The sequence below is a fragment of the Rhinocladiella mackenziei genome, assembly GCF_000835555.1.
Source record: "Rhinocladiella mackenziei CBS 650.93 unplaced genomic scaffold supercont1.3, whole genome shotgun sequence".
Classification (NCBI taxonomy): domain Eukaryota; kingdom Fungi; phylum Ascomycota; class Eurotiomycetes; order Chaetothyriales; family Herpotrichiellaceae; genus Rhinocladiella; species Rhinocladiella mackenziei.
This window is the reverse complement of record NW_013550602.1, coordinates 1,649,380-1,670,655: the sequence shown is the minus strand read 5'-3', so window position 1 is coordinate 1,670,655 and position 21,276 is coordinate 1,649,380. Positions and strand designations below refer to the sequence as shown.

Below are 21,276 nucleotides of genomic sequence, written 5' to 3'. Positions count from 1 at the left end.
GGTTTGACGGGTATCGATTGTGCAGCAAGGCGCGGCATAGCGCGCTGAAGACCAGGCATCTGTCCGAACATTCTCCCGCGAGTTTTTATGATCAAAGTGGTCCTGGGGATAGTGATGGCCGAATCTATGCAGGGCTTTTCGAGCTGCAGAGCGGACGAGATGCAGAACGGTGGAGCATCCGAGCTGCCCCCGTAGTTCAGGAGAAGACCACGAAATACATTCCCAACGCCATCAGTAATATCAAACCCTGGCGCGGGTTAAGAATGACTTGGATCGTCAGAGCTGGTTTTGGATTGGCTCATGTGACATTCCCAAGGTTTGAGATTGTAGATCAGATTCAGCGGAGTCACAATAGGGCACATTTGGCTGACAAGGCTGAACTATCGCCAGGTCTAGTATATTTTTCTATTCGGCATCTAGGAATTTCGTTGTAGCAGAGTACACAGCTTCGGTGCCTTCAGAGAGATCCCAGTGGCCGACTTCGGGCAAAATGACGACTTTCGCGCAGCCGGGCATGTTCCATTTTTTTTGCATGCTCTTGGAAAGTTCAGGAGGTGACACTTTATCCTCGGCCGTTGATGACTATAGTACAACAAAGTATGCCTGATATCTCCAATGTGTCCATGTGTGAATCAGCAAACGCCGTGCATGCTTTTGCACACCCTTTGGGGTCCTACCAAGCAGAGATAATCGAGCCGCAGCAATCGCAAGAGGATTTTGTTTCTTGCTCCAGTCCGAAGTCCCGGCTCCGACGACAGCATCGACATCCCCAGGCATTCACTTCTCACGAACCATCACCGCTCTCGCATATGACGCCTTACTGCTAGCGTTCCGGTAGCGGCGACGGTGGTGGTCCCACCAGCGACGATTCAGTGCAAATTTCATGCCCATCAAGCAACCCATGGATTGGGCAATCAACCTGAGGTTAGATTCACCTTTAAGGCCAGCCTGGGTGCAGAGTTAGTAAGCGTCTGAAGCAAAAGATGCGATACTCAGTTTGTCTAGTGGCCCGTGTATGAAATAGATGGGCGTTCCTGAACTACCAAAATCTTTGCATTGATAGAAAAGACTTTTCCATCCAATGGTTGTCAGTCCACACCCATGAGTTGTGCGGTCATTGGAGATGGAGGCCATGATCTGACTGGGAGATGGATTTTTAGATCCCAACAGCGTAAACATTGTTGGTCAACCGAAACCTTGATCATATCTCCAGAATGGAGCCAGATCTTGGGATCAAACCCAAATCCCACATCGGCTGGTGTCCCAGGAGCAACACATCACCGGCTCGCAATGTCTAGCCAGCAGATACGGTCTGGATCAAGAACGGGATGCCGAAGATCAAGTCATCCGTTATTGCTTCTTGTCCCGTTTCACCGTTCTGGAAGCCGTTCCTTTAGAACAGCAATCAGACCCCATAGGATAAACGTGCCAGGAGATGTCCCAATGTCGAACTACTTGTGATCTCTCTGGCGTTCGGGTGCCGTCACGCCATTGATTGTGAAACCCCATCCATGATCAAGTACCTCCTCTTGAGTGATCTTGAAACAGGGTTTCCCGATGGTTACGTCAACCTCCCTTTCATAGTTGGCAGTCTCTGTGAAGCCAAGGTACACATAAATATCATCACCGTCCCCAATGACAGAATTGGGTCTCTTGGTTAAAATCATGGGATGAGTCGGCATATCCGAAGGAATCATAGCTAGTAAGGAGGAAGATTCATATAAGTCGGCGACAGGGAGGCGTGGATAGGTCGTCTTGATCGAGATTAACACCAGGAAAGCAATATTATCAGGTGTTGAAATTGCTGAAGATCTAATCGATGCGTCCTGTTTTCAAGATGTCTGCTCCCGTCTTGTTTGTGGAGCAAAGGCAAGCTTGTCGTGGAGACCACTGGATCAAATGGCCGAATGCGAGCAGCATTTTGCGGGTTTTGCCCGCATTGTATTTTCCTCCACAAACCCCTGTCTTCAAGCACCCTGAACACGTCCTCAGGTCTTTAACACCATTAGCATGGCTTGAATCGCTAATCGAGGATAGACAAATAATAATTCTCTTACTGATATTTTCGAGGTTTCCACGTCAACGCTGTTTCCGGTCAATGATGATACGGCCTAGTGGGCGAGTGTTGCAGAATGAGTCGATCTGTTGCAAACGTTAGATCACCAACTGTTCAACAGGGAACCACAGGATAATGCCCCTCTCATCATGGATCTTCTCGATTAAGCTGGTTGCTCCATTGCAACGCTCGCTATCCATTGGGGCGAGTGGCTAGACCACGCTGACCCCGCTCGCAACAATCTTGAATTAAAGTTGATGGGCCTTGTTATACTGCCGCCATCCTGACCGTCAAATCGAATCGTATCCTTGTCCAAAAAACCCCCTCATCGAAGGATTGAGTACTTTGCGGGGGAAGGTTGCGGGGTGCATGAGATGGACAATGTCGATGCCGAAGGGGGCTCAATGGCTTGAAAACCTGTCGAGGGGGGTTTTTCATGTCGGCTTAGGTGAGTCCACTGAGGAGTGCCTCCTACATATGAGTACAGGAGACATGTCGGGATGCCGTTTTTGTGCTTAATCTTTGGACCATATTGGCCTCCGGCTTATACCATACTGATTGGCTTCATACCTCTCGATACGACAAATAGTACCAGAAAGTCTTGGGATTACTCGCAACAGCAACTATGGCGCCAGCAAGAATCGTGGAACCCAAAATCCCATGGACTTCTCCCGCCCACCAGCTAGAACATTACGATGGTCCTCCACGCAATGTTGCATACATTGACTCGGTCCATTTCGACAAAAGTCTTCAACCCAAGAATTATGAGATTCTAGGCACTCATCCAGATTCACAGGTCCTGTTTGTTGATGTGAATATTCTTGAAGCCACTGGCCAGCCAATGTATCGAGGTGATGTATACATTAAAGGTCAGGGAAATCTTATCTTACGGTCCCAATCTTGGGCAGACTGTTGATTTCACCCTCCAGGCCAGCGCATCAAGGCTGTTGGGAAGGTAGAGAACAAAGAGGAGCTGTTGAAAGATCCGACAGTGCGAGTATTTGAAGGGAAAGGACGCACTCTCATGCCCGGTCTAGGCGATGCTCATACACATTTGACTTGGAATGGGGGCGATCTTGATCGTCTGGGAGAATTGGAAGTTGAAGAGCATGTTCTCTTGACGGCACGTAGTGCTCAGTGTTATCTTGATTCCGGATATACGATGTAAGCCCGCTGATCCGTGTTCTCGAAACGAAAGTTGAGGAGGGAGGCTAATCGTTCACCAGGTGCTTTGGAGCTGCATCTGCAAAAGAGCGCCTTGACATTGTCATTCGAAATGCCATCAATGCCGGCGACATTCCGGGTCCCCGATACCTTGCCAATGGGAAGGAAATGGCCCGCCGAGGTGGTGAACTGGTGGCAGGAATAACCGCCTTTGCGGATGGACCGGACGAGATGCGATCTGTTATCCAGCATCACATCGGACTAGGAGCTGACAACATCAAGCTATCAATGTCTGGTGAAGAGGTGCGTTGACCTGTTCCCAGCGTCACAATGGGACTGAATGAAATCGATAGATCACTGAGACAAGGTCGGCACAAGACTGCTATTTCACCGACGAAGAAACAGCGGCTTGCGTGGATGAAGCACACAAGGCGGGTAAACGACTTTGCGCACATGCACGAGCAAGAGATTCTGTCAAAATGTGCGTTAAGGTTCGTAACCTTCGCAATTACCACTGGCCCTACTTCGGTCGCAATATATGCTAACCGTGTACCTAGCATGGCGTGGACGTAATCTATCATGCCTCCTACATTGACGAAGAAGGAATGGATATGTTAGAAGTAGCCAAATCGAAACATGTGATCGCACCGGGTATAAACTGGCTGATCGGGACTTTGAACGATGCAGAGGCATTTGGATACACTCACGAGAAGGCAGAACAAGTGGGTTACCGCAAGGAGCTGGAGCACGCCATCCGAGGTCTTCGAGAAATGCATCGGAGAGGCATTGTGGTGTTGCCCGGAGGGTAAGTATCTACATGCAACAAAACAATGCATCACGGTGCGCCAAATACTAAAGCATTTGATTTGTCTAGTGATTATGGCTTCGCCTGGACACCGCACGGCACATATGCTCGAGATCTAGCTCACTTCAAGAACCTACTGGGCTTTACCGCGCACGAAGCCATTATCGCATCGACCTACGGCGTGGCTAAACTCTTCATGCGGTCGCACGAGATGGGTCAGATCAAGGAAGGGAATTTTGCAGATTGTATCCTGGTCGATGGCAATCCGTTGGAGGACATCGGCGTGCTCCAGGACCACGATAAGTTGAATATCATCATGATCAATGGAAGGGTTCACAAGGCTGGACATCAGGAATATGTGACCCCATCAGTGGCCGGTTCTGATGGGAATAGACATCCCATTGTGCCGAATATTGAGTTTCCACCGGTCAAGAAGGAGATGCAGAAGCAGTATTGATTGAAAAGCAGATTGAGAAGTAGTATTGATTGATACCGGAGGAAATGATGCGCTCTTTGGGTGTTTCTGTTGCCAAATGGACCAAATTGAGTGCTCTGAAGGCCGCTATAGCCTGTACCTTGTCGTGTCCTTGCTTTGCTGTCAGTTTTCTAGGCTTTCAAGGTCTGAGACATTGTCATATCCTGAGCACATTGAATCCCAGTCTCGATCAACCCTATAAAGACCCTTGCCGATGCTAGAGGCCTCGTCGTGGTGGTGTTGTCGAGATGGTGAAAACTACATCAATTTTTCAAAGAGCAAGTCATTATCGGAGTCACGTGGTTTGTTTCTTATCTTAAGGTAATAATTCCGCCTTTCATTTCTCACCAGTCTTGAACAAACATCTAGCCTTGTCCTTAAGAAACTCTCATCATGACATGATCATATATTGGTCTGTTGCTGCTCTCTCTCCAGTAAAGGTGGAAGCTGCATCGTCCCATACACCCCGGTCATCGGATGAGATGGTCGATATCCAAAAATTCAACCTGTTTCAATCGCAATCTTCTTTATCAATGCCAGACCACCACTTCCACAACGACACCAACCTTCTCTCCCTTCCACCGGAGATCCGCTCTCTGATATATGAGCGCCTCCTCTCAGGTTCCAACAGGTACATTCTGTCCCCCTCATCGCGTCCCAAGTACTACCACCGGGATTATGACTTGCACCCTGCCCCAGAAGAGGCCAGCGGAGGCTCGCACGTCCATCCGGCCGCCAATCTTCTCCTGACCTGCCACCTCGTGCGACGCGAGATCCAAACTGCCATTGCCCTCCACATGCACCTCTACTGCTCAGTCCACGAGCTCGAATATATCAGCACATCATCGTACTTGCCTTCCTGGCTCCGAAATTCTTTGCGGCATGTCTCGATCTACAAATTCGACCTCACGCGGTCGCACCCGCTATCACCAATTCAGTTCTTCCACCCATTCACGAGTACGCGGGACCCACTTCCCTTGGACTCGGCGCACCAATCGTTCTCACAGAGTATAATCTATCGACTTCTCGCGGATCACACGTCGGCGCCGCACGCCAAGCTGCTGAGGACGTTTCCCGCCCTGGCGCGCTTGGATCTGGTGTACTTCTGGCCTGAAATCCTGGGGCGGATGAAACATCGGCTCGAGCTGTTCTTTGAGGGTAGGAGGGACGATGAGCTGTTGAGCCTGGTGCAGATTGCCTTTCGGCGGAGGAAGGACGAGGACGATATTAGTGGTGGTATATGGAGAGATGGAGCTGTTGAGAAGCAGTGCTTGAGAAATGATGAGGCATTGAGTTCTCAGTCTGCGGACTCTGCCCGTACCAACCGGATGAACGAAAACCAAGCCTCGACAAGTCCAAGTCCATCCCAACTTCAGATTTTCGTAACGGGGCATTTCATCGAAACTGAAGCCAGTGGACCAAATGGAAGACGGTGTCTGGTGAGTTCCCTCTCCTTCGCATAGGCCCCTTCTATTCTCTGGCTTGTTACCTCTTCTATCCGGGTTTCTTCCTATTACGAGTCGAAACAATCTAGCTATCTAGCCCTTTGCTTTTTTTCAATTCATTACTCTTTTGGGCGGCTCCACTGATGGCCGGGATCATAGTGCATTCGCTATGCCCTTCCCTCCTACAAAATCACAGCTCGCTGGCTTGGCAGCGACTACGATCCTCCCTGTGAAGCGAAACTGGGATGGCATCCACATGAATGACCGCAATCTCTGTGTGGAGTCCAAAATAAGGCATATTACCGCACCAAATTAATTCTCGTCATGCAGGTAAATTGACCTCGCCACACTGGTCAATGCAAAATCCCCTGTCAAATATATACATGAGGGATTTCGTTCATGAACCGGCTCGAAAGAGCCATGTATTGGGTTGGGGGATCCAACACCGCCACCCCAATCCAATGCGATCCAATGAATAATTTTATATGTACAATCTGCGCGATCATCATCCAATACGCTTTTCAAGCCATTCTCTGACAGGTTGCCACCAGCTAGCGTGTCGTACTCTCTGGGTACTTCGCTTGATCCCGCGAATCGTCTCGGCCGGTCGCTGAGATTTGACTTGATCCTCGGCAAAAAAGCTGCCGTGAAGCCCATAGCTCACGCGCGGTGTCAGGTATACGCGAGCCACAACTGTCTTCATGTCGATACCGTTGATGATCCACAGCTCGCTCACAGCGTCGGGCCGGCATGTGCCTTGAGAATCAAGCTGGGATTCATCAATGACGTATGTCAATAGCCAACCGTCATCCTCGCGAGCAGAATGGTGTCGGGGGACGAAGCGTGGCTCCTGAGCGTACCATCCTGCTGGCAATTGGAAGACTGAAATGGGGTCATTTTCATCTTTCGAGGCGAGGATTTCTTTCACGGACCTGGAGTCAACGCATCCATTTATTGGTTGTAAAGTTGGATCCTTTTTGCCTTGCCTGATTAGCTTCTCCGCGTCGATCTTGACGAGACAATCAATCTTGACTGCTCGCCCTAGAGCGGCGCCGAAGGAGCCTTCAGAGGTCGAGCAGCCGTACATATACCTCGACTTGGCCATCGCTTTATCCTCTCTTGTGCTGGGAAAATCCAAGGGAATGGCGCTCAAGGCGAACTGGTAATTAATGATATTTCGATCGGGATCGTCTAAGGAGAAATGATAATAGTAGAGGCGACATTGCTCTTTACTCCCTTCCCGTTGAGGGGTCGTCAGCTGTGGCGAAGCAATATCGCCAGCAGCGAAGATCAGTGCCGCGGATGTCAGCCGACACGCCAACATGTTGACAGCAGGTGTCCTGGGCTGTCCGGTTCGAACGAACGTATTTGGTGCGGCGAGTACCTGGGGAAGACCCGAATCGGGATTTTGAATGGGGATCATAGGCGACCACCGGCCGGTTCCTCGCCAGGTTCAGTGGGTCCAGGGACAGAGGAAGGTCCATAATGGCTGTGTGATGAAAAGAAACCCCAAAGTCGTGCATCATCTTGGCAGATGATATACCTGGAATAGGAGAATTCAGAAGTCTGGTAGGTCTTTCAGACAGGCGGGGTTCTGGCAGGGATTATTGAGTAAGGCGGCACAAATGTAGAATGAAAGAGAACCAGCTCTCCTGTTTTGGGGTTGACACGAGGATGTGCAGTGGCCCATTCCTTCATGAACCCCAGCAAGCCGTCGCCGTCAAAAACCCGGGCCATCTTCGCTTCCAATCTCTCCATCTGTCTTATTGCCATTGTACCAGCCAATGGTCTCCAGGCCAGGGAGAGAAATTCTCATTGGTGGGCCTGACTCGCAGGTCGCCAAGGCTCGGCCATCATGGTGTACAGCGAAGAAAGGGGATTGACCAGAGTCGCGATGCTGGGCAGGGTGGGAACGCGCAGGTATTTTGAGGACATGGCAGCTAGATATACATCGGTCAGGATGTATTGGTTGACGAATTCAGGCTGTACTCCATTGGTGGTTCTTGTGAAAGACACGCCACTGAGCATGCCATCGCCGTCAAACCAATGCGCATCTCGACCAAGATCCCCATTCGTCACTGGATTGCCCCCATTTCGAACGTATTCACCTCCACGTAGCTCTTCTGGAATTTCTCCCGAATATTTGCATGGTGTTAGAGGTTGGGTTTGGTGTACAGGGGCAAAGTTGCCACTGAGGTATGGATGGGGATGGCTTCTCATGTGCTTCTGAGGGTTCGAGACACGCATATTCCTCCGAGAGGCCAACAGCGAGGCCCGATTGAAGGCGTCGTTTTCAGTCACCGCAGAGGACAGCTTAGTCACTTTCGAAAAGACTGGAGACGGAAGTACAAAAAATAGCTCCTCGAGAAAGACCTATCGAGGCATGGTCGTAGCTGTCGTGCCTGCCATTTGTCAAGACTGGTGATGGTGCTCGCAGAGAGACGGTTAGGTCATCTTCAAGGATATGGAGAGGTCGTCGACGTCCGGGAAGTCAGCAGAGGTTACTATCATATCACATCACATCACACAATATCAAATCTGCCTGCGGGAAAAAAAAAAAGCCACTCACAAGTCGGAATACTGCGGAGTGAATGGGAGAAATAAATGACACCCTGATGTAGGTGGCGCAAGGCGGCGCAAGATCCTGGATTAGGGAATCGGCTAGCAGAGCAGAGAAAGCTGCAACTACTCGACTTCGCAGGAGCATTGGAGAAGGCCATGACGGGAGTGGTGAACTGAAGCGCGAGGAGAAGAGAGAGTAGGTGATAGAATTTGTAGAAATCGTCCGTAGTCATGTCGTACTCGCAACGTGCGTGCATTGGCCAAATTGCATTAGTATTATTTAGTGCTAACTAGCAATTTAGTACCCCAATGGCAGCAAGTATTAGTGCCAGCAGTTAGAAATGGTCCTGAGTTGGCTTTGTTGAGTCGATGAAAAAGCTTCGGATATTAATTGTACCATGACCCCCTGTGGCAGAGATATCTCAGCTTGTGAGCAGAGCTATCTTTCTTGTGAGCCAGCTGGACCAGTTCTCCGATTAATTCTGCCCTGATGTACGAGTATGTGCTTGTGTACGTGCATTGTTCTGTATTAGGAAATACGGTCTTCCCAGAATGGAACTAACTTTTTCGGTCGGGAAATAGTCACGTTGTATATACTATACCTCTCGCCACTCTGCTGTCTATAGTTTTGGGTCCCTTGTTCACTCGGAGAGATGTGTACAAGATCTGTTTCTTACAGGTAGTGGCCGTCATTGAAAAACATTACACGTTGTGGCACCACATTTCTAATACCCCCTGCGTAGGGACTCATACCTCGTCAGAACCAGGATATGGAGTATGTATGCCAGCCAGATAGCTTTTCCCGGGCCTTTCAAGTTACTGACTCATCTAAGCTTATCCGCAAGATGCCGTCCTAGGACCAACACTCTTTGACATCCCTGCCGAGGAGATGTTTTTCTTCCTCATTCAATCCTACATTGTTAGTGGATGGGATTCTCTGGTGTGGGTTGTTGTTTTCTGATCAATTCATAGGCCACTGGCTTGCAAATCCTAGCCACCAAATCGGTCATCACGGCCACCTACTTGCACAATGAAACGGACCCTCGAGATCTCGTCGGCAGCTCATTGGGCTCCTGGAAATGCCGGGGTCAGGGAATCTTTCTTTTGTGCTCCGCCGTTCCCATCTTTGTCAGAGCGAGGCTCATATTTGGGTGGGCCTCTCCAGTACTATTGATGCTTTGGACATTTGCCTACCAACTCCTCCTTACCTTGCCATGGACCCAGACATGGCTGCCCATTGGTCTTCCGACGCTCTATCTCTGGATCGTTGACACACTCGCTCTTCGTCGAGGGACATGGCACATCGAGTCCGGCACTAAGCTTGGAATCCACGTTTGGCCACATTTGGAAATTGAAGAAGCCGTGTTCTTTTTGATCACCAACATTCTGGTAGTGTGGGGCTCGGTTGCATTCGATAACGCGATTGCCATCCTCGATGCCTTTCCTCAAGAATTTCCTGTTGTGCCAGGAACACCGTCGCCCGCTTTGCTGCTGAACGCTTTATTCTTGCCAACCTCAAGATATGACAGTGCACGTTTGAAAGGTTTCTAGAATGCTCTGACAGTTCTTGCGAGAAAGAGCCGATCATTCTATTTGGCCTCGGGTGTCTTTGCCGGCCGTCTGAGGATCGACTTGGTCTTGCTGTACGCATTTTGCAGAGTGGCCGATGATTTGGTCGACAACGCGCCTTCGGCAGAGGAGGCAGACAAGTGGGTGAAGCATTTTTCCAACTTTCTAGATACCATATACTCTCCAAAACGGGACGAGGCACGATTGCGGCATGCTCTGGCTCCATTTCCAAGCCAGGTTCAGTCAATCCTAGTGCTCCTTCCAGCCGACAAGCTGCCTTCGGAACCCCTATATGCGCTTCTCGACGGATTTCGAATCGATCAGGAGTTCTTCAACAAGGGATCGAAGACAACCACGCCCATTGAGACCTACTCTGATCTTGAGAGGTATGCATCCTGTGTGGCAGGGACAGTTGGTCTAAACCTGGTCTATCAACATGACCCGGATCGAGACACAGACATAGCGACCAAAGAAAAATGTCTTGCGGCGGGCGCAAGGATGGGTAGAGCACTGCAATATATCAACATTGCTCGCGATGTTCGTACTGACGCCGAGACTGGACGATGTTACATCCCAAGTGAATGGCTGGGTAGATCGCCAGTCACGTCAGTTGATGCTCGAAGAGAGGCCTTCGCCACTCATCGAAAAAGGATACTGGACGCTGCTTTCACGATGTATGCCGAAAATAGAAACGCGATCGAAGAACTCCCCAGATATGCGCGTAGTGGCATTCGCGTTGCTGTGGAAAGCTACATGGAAATAGGGAGGGTCATGCGCGAGCGGATGGAGCAGGGCAAACCTCTGGACTTTATCGGGGGCGGGAAAAGGGGAAGGACAAGTGTTCCTCCAGCAAGAAGGGTATGGGTAGGATGGAAGACGATGGCAGGATGGAGAGGCACAGTATAAAGGCATAGGACAGTACAAATACATTCACGATGGGGGGAACCCTTTGACTTATAAGACTTTGTCACCAAGCCTGGTCCCCCGTGGGCGTGGGGAGACGGAGCGGTAGGCCCTAGGCGATGATGGTCCCTGCACAATGCCGAGCCCTCATCTTCCCTGACAAAAATCGACCTATTTCGCTGATCACCGGTCAGGCACGAGCAAGCCAAAAAGTGTCGTGATTGTCGGTGAGTTCTCACAGAACGTTCCTCCAGTGTCGTGTTCCCCAACCTGACCTCTATTTCCCAGGAGCGGGAGCTGGAAGCATCGCCAGTGCTGCGAGACTGGCCAAAGCGGGCCTCCGGGTCACTGTGCTGGAGAAAAATGATCACGCCGGAGGACGCTGTAGCTTAATCCGCAGTGCCGGCCACCGTTTCGATCAAGGCCCCTCTCTTCTTCTACTGCCCGACCTCTTCGAAGAAGCCTTCACCGACCCTAGGCACGTCCCTCGAAGCGGAAGGAGTTGAACTGGTGAAATGTGAGCCTAACTATAATGTCTGGTTTGGAGATGGGGAATGCATCGAACTGTCCACGGACATTGCAAGAATGAAAAAGACGATCGAAAGATACCTGGCTTGGATGCAGGAGGCGCACGTTCATTACGAAGCTAGTGTCGCCCACGTTTTGAGAAAGAACTTCTCAAGCATGTGGTCGATGGCCAGGCCTGGTTTTCTGTCCTACCTGCCAGTCCTTCACGCCTTTGAAAGTATCTGGACCCGAGCAGCGCGCTATTTTATGACTGAGCGTCTAAGACGGGCCTTCACCTTCGGCAGCATGTACATGGGCATGAGTCCCTTTGAAACTCCCGGCACGTACAGTCTGCTTCAATATACAGAACTGGCAGAAGGCATTTGGTTGGTTGCCACCAAGATCGCCGTTATCTTGATTCGGCTGGCTAATCTGATGCAGGTATCCTAAAGGTGGGTTCTATAAAGTGCTGGACGCGCTGGTGAAGGTGGGGCGAACCTCTTGGTGTCGAATACAGGCTCAAGCTGCCTCGTTGTCGAAAAAGCCAACTTCCTGCTCTAGTATTTCATTCTACTGTACTTATGTGCCTTCAGATATTGGGGGACAATATGCTTGAGCTAACAAAGAAATAGGGTCTGTCGACCAAGTCATTCCCGAACTTGGGACGCATAATGTTTTCCTCGCGGATGACTATAAATCCAGCTTCGATGAGATCTTCCAACGACAACAACTTCCTATCGAACCATCCTTCCACGTCAACGTGCCTTCTCGTATTGATACTAGTGCCGCTCCTACGGGCCGAGACAGCATCATTGTTCTTGTATCATGCGGTCACCTATTAGAGGGAGGGGCGGATCGAGGCTTGGACTCGCAAGACTGGCCGGCGATGGTGTCCAAAGCTCGGAATACAGTTTTGGAAACTGTACGCCAGCGTACTGGTGTCAACCTCCAATCGCATGTGATCCACGAAATCGTGAACAGCCCGGCTTCGTGGAAGGAAAAGTTCAACCTCGACAAAGGGGCCATTCTGGGACTGAGCCATTCTTTCTTCAATGTTCTCAGCTTTAGACCCGCGACCAAACACGTGCATGTTGGAAGTTTGTACTTTGTCGGTGCCAGTACCCACCCAGGCACAGGTGTACCGATCGTCCTAGCCGGGAGCAAGATCACAGCCGGACAAATCCTTGACGGCCTGGGTTTGACGATACCTTGGCCTCAAGGCGGGCATCAGATTCGAACCGTCAGCGGTCTGGACGACAGGGGAAAGGCACCTGCAGGCCTGAATCGGGCACTCGTCCTCGTGCTTCATGTCTTGCTTCTCCTGATCAGCGCGGTCGTAACGAGAAGACATCTATACCAGAGTTGGATACTGATTGTTATCCTCTCGGCATGTGTTCTGATTCAAATAATAGAACGGTTCGATATAGACAGCTACAAATTGTAGAGATTTTGACAACAAACGCACGATCTGCAAGGCCTTCACCCCATCCTTTCTTCGTTCTCTAATTGGCTGCTTCATCAGGCCTCGCAAAAGCAGCGGGGAAGTCTCCTTCTGAGAGCGCAAAAGTCACGTTTCGCCTGAAAATTTTATATTAGTCATGCGACCCCTCTTTTCCGCAGACCGCCGCTTGTTGATCTTCTTCTGGGAGGATCCGGATGCGGTATCGAATGGTGTCGATCCCAACGTCTCCAAACGTTTTGGTGACAGAGCCTCGATCCGAGAGAACGCCATTGACCACCCGTGAGCGCCCCGCCCCTGCTATGACATTCGAGGATGAGAAGGGCCGTTGCTGACGCCCAAGGCCGTTTGACCAATGCCGAATGGGCGAGCATGCAGCTGTGCTCGGAATTCTTTGCGGTTCGCCACCCAAACAGGAACTTGAGGACGTTGAATGAGTCAATCAAAGCTTCTGAAGAAACGAATCAACTCATAAAGAATTATCCAACATCCTGGAGCCTTGAATCCGACCGCATCCGAACCAAGCGGGACTCGAATGACCATGGACTAGCATCGACAAATCTCAGACCACCACATTGCCCTTCTGCATGTGAAGCCCGGCTAATCCACCCCCCGATTGTGGAGGATGACCTTCAACAACTAAACCACTCAAGCGCTGTTTCATGTCTCTGGCGTTCGGCCGGGCACTTTAGGCCGTGCATTGGTGCCTTGTCACATTGACCTTTTGGGAATACAAAACAAAAAAGAGAGCCCAGAGCCTTGCAGCCTAGGAGAGCAGATGACCCTTCCCGGACTGGAAAACTTGCAGCAGCTTACTTTCTGCCAGAAGTTTCCAATGGCTGCTCATGCCCGGCTGTAGCGGCAGCGGCAGCGATAGGAAAGGAAACGGACGGTCTTTCCGTCTTCTGATTGTTGCGTCGATGAAGATGGCTTCCGACGTGATTGAACCCGACCATCGACGTCACACCTCTGTTGTCCGTATTCCATCATTCTCTATTAAAAATCCCTCTCTCCCAGATCGACCGCCCGCCTGCCCTCTCAGACTGGAACCTCATTGTTTCCACGGTCAGCGACCCAACACCCATACACACGAGCACTAGTCAGCACCGCGTGAGAGAACGCCTGTCGAAGTTCACCTCCACCACCTCACCGTCGTCAAAATGGGTAACGAAGCTCTGCGCATCAATGGATTCACCAACACCGTCACTACCAACAACCACATTACTACCCGTGGTAGTGACTGGTACTTCACCGTTTGCGCTGTGATGACCGTTTCGGCTCTTGTCTTCATGATCCTGGCTTTCTACAAGACCCGCTCTCAACGACTCTTCTACTATATCACTGCTTCAATGACTATGGTTGCTGCCATTTCCTACTTCTGTATGGGTTCTAACCTCGGCTGGACCGCAATTGAGGTCGAATGGCGTCGCTCCGACCCCGAGGTTCGCGGCAACATGCGCCAGATCTTCTACGTGCGTTACATTGACTTCTTCATCACCACTCCGTTGTTGCTTGCCGACCTTCTGCTCGTCTGCGCTCTCCCTACCGCCACCACCCTCTATGTTTTGCTCATGAGCGAAGTTATGGTCATCATGGGTCTCGTCGGTGCCCTCGTCCACAGCTCTTACAAGTGGGGTAAGTTTTGAGAAATCTTCCAAAAAAAATAAAATTTCTATGAAGCGGCATCCTACAGATGGGCTAACGTGTATGCTTTTTCCTTCCCACAGGCTTCTTCACCTTCGGGGTTGCCGCATACTTCTTCGTTGCATACACCATCATCTTCGATGGCCGTGCCTATGCTCGTACTTTGGGCGCCGATATCTTGCAGACCTATACTATCCTCGGCGTCTGGACCGCTACTCTCTTCATCGTCTACCCGGTTGCCTGGGGTGTCAGCGAGGGTGGCAACGTCATCCCTCCCGACTCGGAGGCCATCATGTACGGGATCTTGGATATCCTTACCAAGCGTGAGTTTGACCTTTACTTATTGGATGATCATTACTGACATGGGGTTGAACAGCTGTTTTCGGTGGTTACCTCATCTGGGCCCTCCGCAACGTCGACATTGAACGCCTCGGTATTCACATCCGAGACATCAATATGGCCCCAGCTGCTGCCCCGGCCAGCGAGAAGGCCGTTGAGGCCAACCCCAGCGGAGCTGGCGAGACCCCTATGGTTGCTCCCCCTGCCGAGAACACTACCTCCACCGCTGTCTAAACGCGATTGGCTCCCGTTGAGCTAGCAGACCTCCGCTGTCAGCCAGAATCTAGCAGAGGCAACATGATTCTACCGAAAAGATCCATATCGCTACTAACCAAAAAAAATAATGCGACAAGACACTCACTTGGGGTGGGAGAAGAAGTCAACTGAATTGATACCACTAATTACATACTAACTAATGGAGAGGGGATGATTGATTGGCCTCACGTCGCTGTGAACCACTATGATACCGTGTATAAGCATCTCACTGTATGACATGTGGTGCCGAGTACTTATATCTTAATATCAAGCAGATAGACCATTACTATACCCCGATACTTGTTTCCTGCAACAAGGCTGTCGCTCAATTGATTCCCTTTTGGGACTGGATTTATTTCATCATCGCCACACCTTCCTTTGTCGGCAGGGTCGCAATTCTCTTTGACATTTTCTCCAGAAGATTCGGATACCAGGAAGTGACGCGCTTTTGACCGGCCACTCTCTTTTTCCTGGAGTGGGAAAGGGGCAGATATGGGGTACAACCTCCTTCCGCTAACTACAAAGATACACCATTCTAACGTGGGTACGCTTGTTTGGGCCATGTCTTCAAAACCCAAACCCTCTTTGACTTTTGTTCTCGGAGAATTTTTTCTCTGCAGACTTGCAGTAGCATGGACTGCTAAATGTGACCCTTTCACCTTCGGTTTTTGGTGTGTTTGCATGCTCTATGGAAGGGAGAAAATGGGGGTAGATGGTGACTTTGCTTGGCCCTTTGACAGATCGCCAGGGATAAGTCAATCTCGAGCCTGGCCTCTAAGTGGGAAGAAGAACCCTGGACGGAGACACACTGATATGCAGATACGCATTTCGAAGAGCCGGGTCTGCAGATCACTCTGATGGATTCGGTACAAGGTAGGTATCTGCCTTTGATGCTCTGGCGAGCAATACAGCAACGTGCTTTAAGGAATCTCGGGCCGTCGAGGGCACGGAGGGTATTGAGGTTCGAGCACCGGCCATCCACCATGTGTATCACTTGCGCTTTGGCCATGGTTTATGCAATGATCCAAATCTACTCATTGGTTAGATGATGCGCACATACCAGATATCGAGTTGGCCGCAAAACCATACTGCAGCTACAGGACCAGGCCATCAGGGCGTTTCCATTGGAATGGACGGGCAACGAGAGGCAATTTCTTTAAGCGGCGAAGTGAGCGATAACGACCAACGGCGCCGGAGGTGGATGGAGCCCCGCTGTCCGCATTTTGGACCCAGAACCAGAAACGCAGGCTTGCGGAGCCAACTCTTTGTTGAACACCAGCAGAGACTCCCCAACCCCCCCAAACCACGGAACCCGAGACTAGATGCTTTGGCCCTTTTTATTTTTTTTTGAACTAGACTTGACTGAGTTTCCAGCCATTGTATCACAGGGTAGTACATTCCAAACCCACCGCCCGGTCCCAATCCGACAAAAATCTGCTCGAACGGATGCCTGCCACTAGAGACGCACACAACCTCGTTTACAATGTAACTTAATGCGTGCTCGCGACTGGCGACCAAGTCATTGTGGGAAGTTTACATGCAACACCAGCGGTAGATCAAACACCACCAAAGCATTCTGGTTGACTCGACGTGAAATTGACTCAAATGACACTGGCGGCTACAAACGGGTTCAGGCCCATTTAGCAATCCAACAAGGCCAATGCACCCCAGGCCCGAACCGAGAGTGCGAAAGATGACGGGCCAATGAAGAGACGCTAGCCACAAAAAGTTCAGAATGCTCCGGCTGGTCAAGGGAAAGCTAGGAGGTTACTTCCAAAAGATAACGAACGAATGGGCAACGGAGCGCATGCGTATTTTGACTGGGGTTTCTTGCAGATTGGGTTTCCAATGAGTTTCGCTGTGTTCCTGACGACCAGCAGCTTAGCTCGACCCTCTGGTCTGGAGCCAGGCATCCCTAGCAGGCTCTCGGGAAATTTGGCATGGCTGGCATTGGCTGAATTGTGGTGGACAGGCCAGTTAGCGAGTGGCCTTTCGTCTAGTCCACTCTCACTTTTCTCCACGATTGACGAGCCTCAATCCCAGTTGAATCAGCCAAACAAGCCAGTCGACACCAGCGCCTTACCCAGCCTGCTCCATGACCGCACGCAATCTTGCTTGCTATGCCATCGCCCGCCAGGCCATCCTCGAGGAGCGGGCTTGAACTCCCTTGCCCTTCAGATATCCTCTCCGGGCCGCCACATATACTCTCGTGCTTCCCCTCCTCCTGCCTGCGATGTTTTGGCCTTCTCCTTTCCTTACTCCGGAGTTCAAGATAGCACCTCGCTATCGTCCGAGTCGCTGAGCTCCCTCTCAGTCCATATACCCTCCTTCGCCATCACTCGAGCAGCGCTCGCTCAATCCGCCTTGCGCGAAACCGCTAAACGGTAACAAACCCGGGCCACCATCGCAACAGATCGATCAACGTTCATTTCAGCTCACGCGACAATTGTTGTTCGAAACAAGACGACTCATAACGACTCGTTGCATAAAGTCACACGTGATCACAGTGATTCTTTATGCGACAGGATCGCACACGGTCCTTTGAAGTACTCCTCGCAACGACACCTTCATCTCGATATCCTCTCCTTTATCAACCAATATGCGCATCAGTTCCGCAGTCGCAGTTGTTGTTCTGCTGCTCACACCGGCAGCTCTTGCTGACATGCCTCCGGGGGACTGGTCAGGAGAAACTACGATCACCGTCACTTCATCCTTCTTGACCACTCTGACCGTTACCAAAACCCTGACATATGCAAATGCCACTACGACCAGCACATATTCCTTTAAACCAAGCGGCTGGAATGTTACCGCTCCTACGACCAAAGCAGCAACCACAATCAACAAACCCACGTTGACAGCTCCGGCCTCATCATCATCGACCATCTTCGAGGCATCACCGTCTGTTGCTTCAGCCACCGGAGCGGCATGTGTCCAAGAGATCAATCTCGCCGCGGCAGCTCTTGCAGGAGCAGCTGCCATGGTCTGGGGCTCATTGTGACCAGGCTTCTTCTGATAATGTCGACATGCATAGCGTCTACTCGACAAGCTTATTCCGTTTCCTTTCCTTTTTCTTTCTATTCTTATTTTTGGTGACTGAGTCCATATTATCCGAAGCACTAGTTTGCTCATTCCGTGTCTGCTTTACGATTTGGGCATCATACCTTTTTTTCGTCTGAGAGAGCTTGAAGAACATGAGGAAGTGGGACCAATGATTGACCGCAGCTCGCCCCGTATTGATCTATGGTCTAGGATCGCCTTGAAGTCCCTTCCTGGGATGAGCGGTTCGAACCGTTGGACAGGGGGGACCTACAAGTCTGCTTGATAACGGCAGATGAAACCGAGAGAGCATTAATATGCCTTTGTAGCTATAAAGGGAAGGACTTGAGAGAGGAGAAGGAAAAGGGGGAACGTGCACATGGGAGTTTATTTTATCACTGCAACGACCGATACGATGAATTCTTCTCCCTTTGGTTCTAAGCGTACAAGCGATTCAGTCTCTTTCGGTGGTGTTAAATGTGCTCAAACCCTTGTCATCCAACCCCAGCTGTACAGATGGCGCAAACTTGTAATCGAATCAAGAAAAATCACGATGAAACACTGCCCGTCTCGAGAAAATTGTTCCCTCTCCTTGGTCTCTTGACGGCCCTAGCTAGTACAAGCCTTTGCTTACCCTAAAGCTTCTCACTATAACGATGCCAGGCCCACGCAATCTAGCTTTCTGTCAGAATGCACGTCAAATCTGAAGCGATCAACGGCCTAGACTTCGATAAATACTTGTGCGGATGTAGCGGCTTCTCATACGCCCGCGAATTTCGACACGATAAATCTGCTATGATGGCATAATGGCCGAGTTCACAAAATTGAATTGAATTTCAAATGGCGTCAATGGTCGGCTCGTGTCCGCTGTCATCGACATCATTTGACAGCGGATGATGGGGTGTTTGGCACTGCTCGATCTGGAATGTTGGCGCGGCGTTGATGCCTGGGTGCTGAGAGGTGGGTCTTTGGTGGGTTCCTTTGGCTTTTGCTCTTCCGCTGGCGGCATCTGGACACACGACCAACCTGCGTTTCAGTCAACAACGCGTTCGATCTTGCGTGCCGAAGGGGTTCTTCTCCCCCCACCCTGTCCATGTAAACAGAAGTTCACTTAGGTCCTTTCAATTTATCCTGCGCTCAGACTCCGTCCGAGGACCAGCTCTGCTTCCATAGACACAACGCGCCATGGATGATCTCGACCTTCCTGCTCTTCCACCATCAGCCTCCGAAGCAGCTCAAACACCACCTCGTCCTTCGTTGTTACTCACGCGTAAAAGGACTCGTTCAGATTACGACGACGAGCTAGCCACGTCAAGTGATCCCGCCCTTTTCTCCAGCGACGAGCAAGCCCCGGGTGCGGAGAACTATGTCGCTGGCAAACGAAAGAAACGGACCTACAAGGGCTCGTGGTGGGATCGCCACCCCATCAATGAAGGAAATAGGAAGCAACGCAGAAAACGCGAGTTCAAGAGGAATTACGACTCCGGCATCTTCATGGGCAGCGAGAGCAGTGAAGAACCGGTGTCGAGCGAATCTTTCTCAATGGAAGATGAGTTGATGGGGGACCAACGAAAGGCAAAGGACAAGGATCCAAGAGCCCAGAGGAGACTTTGGGCCACAACGCCAGATCCTGAAAGCACTTCGAGAGCCAAATTAGCCCTGAAACCCGCGATCAAGGTACCTAAAGAGCATGAGGAGGTTTGCGCCGTTGTCAGGCAATGCCTTGACCAGGGGAAAGAAGATGTAGACTTATCGTGAGTCATCTGTTCAATGCTTGCAAGAAATAAGCACTAATTCATTCAGCTCGATGTCTCTGTCCAGCCTCCCATCTGAGATTGCCTCGCTCCAAACACTCAGCAAGCAAGATGAGATCGTCCCGGGCATGCTCGACACGGGGACCGACCTCGAACCACATTTGCGTCTTTACCTGGCCAACAACATCTTCTGCAAATTTCCTACTCCGATCCTGAACCTGTACAACCTACGCGTCCTCTCTCTGCGCCAAAATAACTTGACCTCAATCCCACCCAGCATCAGAGACCTGGTGAATCTCGAGTCTCTGAACGTGGCAGGGAACCAGTTGACAGAGTTGCCGTTCGAGATCATCGAACTAGCTAGGTATCATAAATTACAACAACTCACATGCCACCCGAATCCCTGGGCTCGAATCGAGGAAGAGGAAAGAGAAAGAGACAGTGCAGCTCTCCGGAGACGAAATACGGAGATTGAGCTGAACCTCCGGGGGAAAAATCTGAGGCTCGTCCGCCTGGGTTCTTGCTCGTTTGAAAAAGAAGGCGGCTTAGTTACCACGACGACGATGACGAGCATAAGAGAGGATCAGAATTGCACCAAAGTACCCTCATTGACAGAACTGGTCCTCCGACAGCTCAATAAGGTCGATCCCCAAGGTCGCATCAACTTTCAGAGTCTCATGCCCCCGGACTCGTCGCCGTCCGTCCTCCAATGTCTAGACACCCTTAATCAACAAGGAAGCAAAAGATGTACCACGTGCCACCGACCCATCGTGTTGGCAGGAGCGGAGTGGCGTGAGTGGTGGTCCATACGCGAAAGCCAGACGCCGAATCTTGAAGATCGCGCTTTTTTGCCCTATAGGCGGAGTAAATGCTGGATTGGATGTCGAAGGCCAGAGAATGAGTTCTAGATGTTGTTTTTGTCTTGCGACGTCACCAGGCGACCCTGACGCAAAGTTAGTGGTGAGTATTGTCGGGGAAAACTGAACGGTTATGTTGGAACAGGTGTAACATGGGCCTTTCGGAGAAGGAGGAGCGGGCGTGATATGTGTTGAAAAGAGCCATGGATACTAGTGGCGAAAGTTGGACAAATTTGGTCGTCGACGTCACAATTCACGACTCGGAACTTCCAAAGTAAGATATTCATGAGTACGACCAAGGCCGTGTCACGAGTGGGAATCGTACAAGAGTTGACACAACGGAATGGCCAAAGAGTCAAACACAGGTTTGGGGGAGGAATGAGTATTTGCTGGTTGATGTCCAAGATGCCGAATATGATGCTGGATCCGTGCATGGCTCCAATCGA

At 50.7% G+C, this 21,276-nt stretch overlaps 9 protein-coding genes across 9 annotated transcripts; 6 read left to right on the top strand and 3 right to left on the bottom strand.

Annotated features, from left to right (window-relative positions):
- Nucleotides 1-1,451: 1,451 nt before the first annotated feature.
- Z518_04132 (uncharacterized protein) lies at nucleotides 1,452-1,682 on the bottom strand (the record flags this gene model as incomplete). Its single annotated transcript, XM_013417840.1, has 1 exon — nucleotides 1,452-1,682. The coding sequence occupies one exon, from the start codon at nucleotides 1,680-1,682 to the stop codon at nucleotides 1,452-1,454; it is 231 nt and encodes a 76-aa protein (XP_013273294.1).
- Nucleotides 1,683-2,681: 999 nt separating this feature from the next.
- On the top strand, nucleotides 2,682-4,482 carry Z518_04131 (uncharacterized protein; the record flags this gene model as incomplete). Its single annotated transcript, XM_013417839.1, has 6 exons — nucleotides 2,682-2,925; nucleotides 2,986-3,220; nucleotides 3,283-3,523; nucleotides 3,574-3,711; nucleotides 3,778-4,025; nucleotides 4,095-4,482. The coding sequence occupies 6 exons, from the start codon at nucleotides 2,682-2,684 to the stop codon at nucleotides 4,480-4,482; spliced, it is 1,494 nt and encodes a 497-aa protein (XP_013273293.1).
- A 551-nt stretch (nucleotides 4,483-5,033) lies between these two features.
- On the top strand, nucleotides 5,034-5,963 carry Z518_04130 (uncharacterized protein; the record flags this gene model as incomplete). Its single annotated transcript, XM_013417838.1, has 1 exon — nucleotides 5,034-5,963. One exon carries the CDS (start codon nucleotides 5,034-5,036, stop codon nucleotides 5,961-5,963), a length of 930 nt encoding a protein of 309 aa, XP_013273292.1.
- A 487-nt stretch (nucleotides 5,964-6,450) lies between these two features.
- Nucleotides 6,451-7,368, bottom strand: Z518_04129 (uncharacterized protein; the record flags this gene model as incomplete). Its single annotated transcript, XM_013417837.1, has 2 exons — nucleotides 6,451-7,136; nucleotides 7,179-7,368. 2 exons carry the CDS (start codon nucleotides 7,366-7,368, stop codon nucleotides 6,451-6,453), a joined length of 876 nt encoding a protein of 291 aa, XP_013273291.1.
- Nucleotides 7,369-7,757: 389 nt separating this feature from the next.
- Z518_04128 (uncharacterized protein) lies at nucleotides 7,758-8,192 on the bottom strand (the record flags this gene model as incomplete). Its single annotated transcript, XM_013417836.1, has 1 exon — nucleotides 7,758-8,192. The coding sequence occupies one exon, from the start codon at nucleotides 8,190-8,192 to the stop codon at nucleotides 7,758-7,760; it is 435 nt and encodes a 144-aa protein (XP_013273290.1).
- An 805-nt stretch (nucleotides 8,193-8,997) lies between these two features.
- Nucleotides 8,998-12,930, top strand: Z518_04127 (uncharacterized protein; the record flags this gene model as incomplete). The annotated part of the gene is made up of 11 exons (XM_013417835.1): nucleotides 8,998-9,017; nucleotides 9,251-9,282; nucleotides 9,341-9,426; nucleotides 9,480-9,968; nucleotides 10,059-10,934; nucleotides 11,038-11,084; nucleotides 11,174-11,206; nucleotides 11,268-11,323; nucleotides 11,380-11,872; nucleotides 11,928-12,061; nucleotides 12,119-12,930. 11 exons carry the CDS (start codon nucleotides 8,998-9,000, stop codon nucleotides 12,928-12,930), a joined length of 3,078 nt encoding a protein of 1,025 aa, XP_013273289.1.
- Nucleotides 12,931-14,105: 1,175 nt separating this feature from the next.
- Z518_04126 (uncharacterized protein) lies at nucleotides 14,106-15,162 on the top strand (the record flags this gene model as incomplete). The annotated part of the gene is made up of 3 exons (XM_013417834.1): nucleotides 14,106-14,580; nucleotides 14,673-14,912; nucleotides 14,966-15,162. The coding sequence occupies 3 exons, from the start codon at nucleotides 14,106-14,108 to the stop codon at nucleotides 15,160-15,162; spliced, it is 912 nt and encodes a 303-aa protein (XP_013273288.1).
- A 2,620-nt stretch (nucleotides 15,163-17,782) lies between these two features.
- On the top strand, nucleotides 17,783-18,181 carry Z518_04125 (uncharacterized protein; the record flags this gene model as incomplete). The annotated part of the gene is made up of 1 exon (XM_013417833.1): nucleotides 17,783-18,181. The coding sequence occupies one exon, from the start codon at nucleotides 17,783-17,785 to the stop codon at nucleotides 18,179-18,181; it is 399 nt and encodes a 132-aa protein (XP_013273287.1).
- Nucleotides 18,182-19,404: 1,223 nt separating this feature from the next.
- Z518_04124 (uncharacterized protein) lies at nucleotides 19,405-20,881 on the top strand (the record flags this gene model as incomplete). Its single annotated transcript, XM_013417832.1, has 2 exons — nucleotides 19,405-19,973; nucleotides 20,023-20,881. The coding sequence occupies 2 exons, from the start codon at nucleotides 19,405-19,407 to the stop codon at nucleotides 20,879-20,881; spliced, it is 1,428 nt and encodes a 475-aa protein (XP_013273286.1).
- Nucleotides 20,882-21,276: the final 395 nt, after the last annotated feature.